Source organism: Cariama cristata, unplaced genomic scaffold, assembly GCF_000690535.1.
Source record: "Cariama cristata isolate BGI_N322 unplaced genomic scaffold, ASM69053v1 scaffold18111, whole genome shotgun sequence".
In the NCBI taxonomy this organism is placed as follows: Eukaryota; Metazoa; Chordata; class Aves; order Cariamiformes; family Cariamidae; genus Cariama; species Cariama cristata.
The window spans coordinates 10,746-17,537 of NW_009601187.1; the positions used below are offsets into that span (position 1 = coordinate 10,746).

Genomic DNA, 6,792 nt, shown 5'->3' on the forward strand with positions numbered 1-6,792 from the left:
CACAGCAGTTCCTGCTGGGATGGGACTGACTGGATCCCACCGCTGAGGCAGGTTGCTCATTATAAGCAGAAGGAACAGCCCGGGGAATGAAAATGGAGTAACACTGAGAGATGACCTGCAGGAGCAGTCAGACCTTGGGAGAAGATGCAGGGAGAGCCTGTCTCAATGCAGTCCTCTCTAGGTAAGGATAAACCTGTGGTCTGCTTGGTACATGGGAGTATGTGTCTCTAGTCCAGGAGAGTCTTTACCTTCTACTTGCCTATGGCATGTAAGCTTCTGAATATTTAAAGTGAGGACAATTAAAAGAGGGACAGACACCTGACGTTAAGGCTAATTAACACCTTCTCTTCTATTTATTCCTAACTAGGGGAAAGATACTCCCCATGGCTCAGTGCCCCACCTTGGTCTTGGGGCAGCCTCAGCAGCATTCTTCCATGGCACTTGGAGTACTTGACAGACAGTGCTGGCTCTGTCTGTTCTGATCAGAGGGCTGATCCGTGGCCTTGAGAGCAAAGGGACAAGTCTCCTACCCACTAAGTCCAGTCTCAGTGCAGAGCAATAATGGCTGCAGGCCCTGCAGCTAGAGGTCACTGCCAGTATCCCCTGCTATCGCTGCCCTTCACGTTGGCCGTGTTAATCACTCTTCTTTCCAGCTCTGTGGTTGCTAATGTGCCACACGGTCCCGCTCCGGGCTGATCAAACTGGCTGTTCCATACCTGCTTCCCAGTGTACAGTTTGGCAACTGGTATCAGCAGTCTCAAGAGAAGCTGGTCTTGCTCACTCCCCATGTTGGTTTCTACAAGTCCAAGCAGACGAGTGATCTCCATAAGCAGAAGAAACGCCCCTCGTGTCTGCACCTGCAAGCACAGCAGTGGGGAGCTTCACTGGCACGGATCTTTGACCCAGGGTGATTCCAGCCTGGTCTGCTGAGGTGCCATGAGACTGTCTTGAAGGGATGCGCGACACTCAGACCTGGGAAAATGCCACCCCTGCCCGTACAGGCCCACAGCTTCAGCGACAAAGGCCACTGACCAGCCAAGGCACAAAGCATCAAATGTTCAAGGTCATCTGCAGCTGCCACTCTTGGACACTGCAATCTGGTATGAGGAAAGGAGCAATGCTGTTTCATCAGGCCTACTCGGAGCCTTATCAAAGCTCCTATCAAGCATCCAGGTCACAAATCCACATCCTTTCCAAGAGTAAAGGACATGAGACTGCACATCTGATGGTCAACCTCTAAGCAGCAGGATCTGCAAGGTCTTTGACAGATTTCTTGCTAAGCAACTTACTTCCCTGGCACACTGTGATTTGAGAAGCACCAGGATATGGAGTTCTGTAGCCCCTGTGCGTAATGATGTGCTGTCAGACTATATAGGACCTGGCCTTTCTTTCAGATGTGGAGTTCTGGCCAGAGGCTAAGAGATGCTGCAGCTTTAAGTTTGACAGATGTTGACCGCTTTCCCTTTCCCCCACCTTGCAAGAGGATTTTTAAATACTGTTTTAAAAATGTGCATGAACCTACCGCAGCCCAAGGGCAAGCATTGATGTTACACCACTTAAGAAAAGAAGAGAACCGTGTGCCTCCCTTTTCAAGTTAGTCGGGGTGGGAAGCCACCTGTGTCCTGTGGATTTAGTGAGCTGCTACAGCTCAGCGTTGTGGCAAAGCTGTGAGACATTCTGCAGTGAGCAAAGGCCCACGGGTGAAATTCCTCCCAGAGCCAGAGTGCCAGTTCATGCTGCTCTCCTTTCCATGGTCTGTTACTGCCTTAGATGGCACTCACATCTAGAGGCTGTGCCTTGTGGTGATGAGCACTGTGCAGGTACACAGTGAAGACAAACTTCTCAGAAGCTGAAGTGCACAGTGACTACTCAGGAATTCCTCAGGCCTGCTGGGAACAGCCCATCTCCCAGTGCAGGAGCTACCAGGGAAGCTGGATGAGTATGCATCCGTCTTGGACAAGAGTCTGTAAACTGCAGTTTAGGAGACTGTGATGTCATCCTTGGACTCTGCTGTTAATGACCAACTTGAGAGGTCATGGCATATCATAGCGGGTGCACGCATGAACTTTGGCACTCCTCTCAGGCTAGCTCCCAGGCAACTGTTGTTTAGGATAACCTGAAGTCCAACAGAGAAGCCAGGCCTATCATCAGATCAAATCCCACTAGAATATGGCAATTTCCCTGCTGCATACATCTCGCTGTAGCAGGAGCAGCCTTTTACACCTGACTGTTGCACACAGAGGCAGGCTGGCTGTGCTCATTAGCAGCTGAGGATCTCTGCCCTCTTTCCTCACCAACAGGTTCAGCTTGGCCCCGAAAAGCCTTACCTCCATCCGGGCTATCGTCTGCATGTGCAGGGGATGGTCCTTGAGAAGCTTCCCAAAGGCAACCCGCCTACGGGCATACTCCCTGCTCAGGCTGATCATCCTAGAGAGAATTCAGCCAGGGAAAGCAGTTAGATAAGCAACCTCCCACTTCTGAGATTTCCCTTCCAGCCACCCCCACTGGAAAAAGCCTTGCTCAGCTGTACCACACCAGCCTGGGTCACCCACCCACAGTGGCTTCCAGACCTGTGCCTGCAAAGGCATTAGATGTCAATCAGCTGCAATGCTGAGCATTGCAAAGTCCCCTTGTCCCAATAAGCTGCTCCTTCAGCTCTGGGAGGATCCATGCTGCCTTCACCTTCTCATGGAAGCTACTGCACTAATGACGTTGTGGATCCGAGTTATGTTCAGCATGCTGGAGATGCAGGCCACTCCACGACCTTCTGCAGAGATCTGAAAGCACCAAGGAACAAAGGCTGATGTAAGCCTTTTGCCCAGCCATGGAAGTGGATGCATATCTAAGTGAAAGTTGTGTCAACAGATGGATAGAAATAGGCTGTCCGCTCTGTCTCTGTCTGTCCTCAGGCACCACAAAGAACTGCTTGCTTTAAAATATGGCAGTCTCATTTTAGCCAAGTCTGTGGCAGGACCAGAGGCCTTTGGACACCATGTCAGCATGATCAGTTCTGGTCCCTGCTGCTTGTTCCTGCCTCCATGCTACACAGAACTGTCCCTCAGCTGGGTCAATGCAACTGGATTAGGGAACTGACCAGCTTAAAATTGCCTTTTTTCTTTTCTTCCCTCCCGGCTTTACCTGAGATTTCTCAGCTCTGTCCCGCACACAGCCCCGTTGGTGACCCATTCTGTGAAGTAAACAGCCAGCCACAGAGGTGGAAGAGAGGAAGTTTTTTGGTTGGTATCACTGCCAAAACCCCCATGAGTGGTCTGCCATGCTAAGCCAGCCCAGCCCCAAGAGGAAGGTGAAACGCTACGTACTAGCTCTGCTTTAGCTCCATCGATCCATAGCTCTGCTGTTGCCATCTGCCGCGTGCCCAACTTGTCTTTCAGCCTTTGCACTTGGATGCTGTTCAGCTTCCCCTCCTCATCTCGAACCTTCAGGAAGAACAGTGACAGGCCGCTGGAACCCTGGGGGCCACGGAAAGGCATGCAAAGAGGATTTCATTACAATGAAACAAGGAAGAAAAAGAACGTCCCTGCTCCTTCACCTGATTCCACCATCAAACAGAACTGTCTTACTTGTCCTTCAGCATCCGCTACCCTGGCCAGGGTTAATGTCACATCAGAATCAGCAGCCGATGTAAACCATTTAAAACCATAGAGACGATAGGTACCATCCGGCTGCTTTCTGGCCACTGTCTCGGTGCTGTTAGCTACAAGAAAGGAGAAGATCATCTTGGCTTTACAGGAACTTCTGTATTAATCAATGCTGATTTTCGGTTTAAGCAGCAGCTCTTTTAAGTCACCTCTTGCTATCAGGATGGAGTATGGATTAGCTGCTAATCTCTTTCATTGACCCTGGATAAGAAATGCAGCCAGAGTTAAGGACTGGAAAGGAAATACGCTATTTAACTGCGAGCCTTTCCAGCAATTGCTCCAGACTAACAGCTGGTGATGGCAGTGCTTTGTAAGCAGAATGCACCACAATGTACAATCCAATGCCTCCATTTCTTTAGGAGCTACCATGGCCAAGAACAACAAAGGGTGCTACAGAATCAGGAGTTCTGCAATGATGCACAACTTTCACTCTACGGCTGACCCTTTCACTTCTTCCACCAGGAAACCAACTGCAGGTTCATCAGATTCAGGTGACTCCCCTTCCACGTTTCTGTCTTCGCAGCAGAGTTCTGAGGTTTCCTGGCCCATCACGCTATTACTAACATTAGCCAAGGAGTACAAGTTGAAGGTGAAGAATATTTTCTCCGTCCCAGCTGGGATGGGTCTGACTGTCTCGCTCAAGGATTAGATTATAGAGCTAGACATCAGTGTGTTATCTGTGCAAGGAACACAGCTCTGTACCTGCCCGTGTGTACTGCATTTATCAGTGGACACAAGTTGGGCCTTCTGTTGGTTAAAAAGCAGAGCTATGCAGAGGATTTGGGTGACTTCTGCTGAAGTTTCCTGAACTAGCTACCTGGCCTTGTAAGTTCCCCACACCCTTCATTTTCTCAGTTCTTGCTAACACCTCTAGCTGCTGCTGCTGTTTCTTCCCACCTCAGAACACGTACCAACGTCAGAGCCTCCCCTGCGCTCGGTCATCCACTGGCCAGAGGTCCAGAACTTCTTGGGGTCACGGGATGTCAGATGGTCAAAAGCGTTCTTCAGAGATCCAGGAATACCTAGTGACTGTTTTGGGGGAGGGAAAAGAAACCAAGATGATCATAACACAGGAGATTAATTCAGGTGGTTGCCTGAATGAACACTGGTGTGCCCTAGGCTCAGAACGGATGGTCTGCAAGCAGGCAAGCAGGGCACTGAGCGTCCCGCACTGCGGTCCGTCTGCACGTGTTGCCGAGAGTCTGTGAAACCGCTCAGCTCCTGTGCGGCTGCTGGAGCACTCTGCAGACAGATGGTGCAGACTTGTGTGGCAAAGGAGAGTCCTGAGCACCTCTACCCCTCTCGGATCTCTGCACTGCCAGACATCTGGAGAGAGAGCTTTCAAAAGAGCACACGTGCCAGGGTATCAGCATACGTTCATACACACTGGATGTCACCAGCACCCAAAGAGCTACAGGAAAGAGGTAACTGCCTCATGCTTTTTTTTTATTTTTATTGAATTAAAATGCCCAGGACTAGCTACTTAAGGACTAGCTTTTCTCTGCACCCTACATAGCCACTGACATAGTGCAAAGGGTATCGCTAAGATGCAGAGCCAAATCTTCAGACTGGGAAAGTCTTGCTAGCTTGGTTAATTTACATCAGGTATGGATCTGGCCCAATACATTCAACTGCCACTCCACACAAGGAACAGGAAAAAAAACTATCTCTTAGTAAAAACATATGGGACAACTTTCCAACTACCTGCAGCGCCACAGGCAGCAAAGGCCTTATTGTACACAGTGTTGTAAGTAAACATAAAAGCTAGCCTGGGCACAAAGACTTTGTCACTAAAGGAGAAAGGCAGTGGGAGACGGAGCTGAGTCACAGAGCAAGGAAGGGCCATGCCCGGAGCCAGACGGCAGATCAGCTCTCCCCCATCCTTGGCCAGCGCTCCAGTCTCTAACCAGCGCTGCCAGGACGTGGGCTGTGCCCTCAGAGACCAGCTGAGCTCATACCTCAATGACTTTGGCTGCCCCATCAGTCATGGCCACTGGACAGCCGAAACTTCCAGAGAAGACTGAATATAAGTAGAGTTTGACAGCCTGGTACAGACGGCTAGGAAAGAAAGAGAGTGAAAACAGACAGGTTATGGACCAGTTCAACAGCAGGAGGATAAAACATCTTGACGAGGAAGAGAGGAACAAAATACAGCCAAAACAGGTGAGAATCAGACCACTCATTTGTGAGAGGGTAGAAACTGTTTCAGCCAGGAAAGAGAAGAGGAGCAGCAGAGTTTCTCAGTCCCAGAGGGACTGCCAGTGCAAGCCTGGATGGAAGGCATTGCTTGCCAGCTGGTGCACATTAAGTGCAGTTTTTAAAAATAAGAAATGCAGGTCTGTCCCCAGAGACTGGAATGCAATGAAACTGCAAGTAAAATCCCAGATCTTTAGCTGCATTACAACTAATGTGTGTAAAGCTGGAGCAGTGCAGGGAACTGCCAGGCCCCAGAATCAGGAAGGTGACACCAAAGAATATGATGATCAACTGTAGGCCATTAGTTACAGCTTATCACTGCTGATGTGGAACATCACAGCGGACAGACACTGCTGTTCAGTACAGCGGTAGGTGTGCTTTTGTCCATGCATCATCTGTTACTTGTTATACAACAAGAAGTTCAGTCCTACAAGGTGCTGAATATACCTTGCCAAGAATAACCAGGAAGGCACCAAGTCATTCCCATTCTCCCCCAGTTACCTCCAGTTGGAGTATCTTCTCTCATAGGCCTCAGCGATCAGCCCCTCTTCTGCAACAATCTCTTTCATCCTCCTCCAGGCCGAGCAGGTGACAATGTGATCCACCCGCCGCCCCCAGGCATCATACTGCCGAAACACAGGGGGGTTCAACTCGCATTCCCATCCTAGAGGTTTGATCTCAGTTAGTAGACGGTTTCCAAATCTCTCCAGGTCCTGATTCACCTCCTCCAGTACCTGTGAAGCAACAAGACGAGCCCTTCAGCACACCCCTGGCAAGCAAGGAGCCCCAGTCCCAGCTGGCAAGGCAGAGGACTGACCATATTGTCCTGCGGTGCTAGTGCTCTCTTGCCACTTGGCCCTTCCATGCGTTCTGTAATGCCGCGGGACAGCTTGTCTTTTGGCCTCTGCTGGCACAGCGCTCTGCTCCGCTGTCGCTT

At 50.2% G+C, this 6,792-nt stretch overlaps 1 protein-coding gene across 1 annotated transcript in view; it reads right to left on the bottom strand.

Annotated features, from left to right (window-relative positions):
* The window catches only part of LOC104169454, a gene marked incomplete at both ends in the record, with an annotated part of 18,210 nt that overhangs the window by 7,922 nt on the left and 3,496 nt on the right, over nucleotides 1–6,792 (bottom strand). Inside the window, 8 exons of the mRNA XM_009710371.1 lie at nucleotides 717–857; nucleotides 2,328–2,427; nucleotides 2,683–2,777; nucleotides 3,321–3,470; nucleotides 3,561–3,715; nucleotides 4,571–4,688; nucleotides 5,618–5,717; nucleotides 6,357–6,589. Of these exons, the coding sequence (XP_009708673.1) occupies nucleotides 717–857; nucleotides 2,328–2,427; nucleotides 2,683–2,777; nucleotides 3,321–3,470; nucleotides 3,561–3,715; nucleotides 4,571–4,688; nucleotides 5,618–5,717; nucleotides 6,357–6,589 (1,092 nt within the window). The remainder of the gene's footprint in view (nucleotides 1–716; nucleotides 858–2,327; nucleotides 2,428–2,682; nucleotides 2,778–3,320; nucleotides 3,471–3,560; nucleotides 3,716–4,570; nucleotides 4,689–5,617; nucleotides 5,718–6,356; nucleotides 6,590–6,792) is intronic.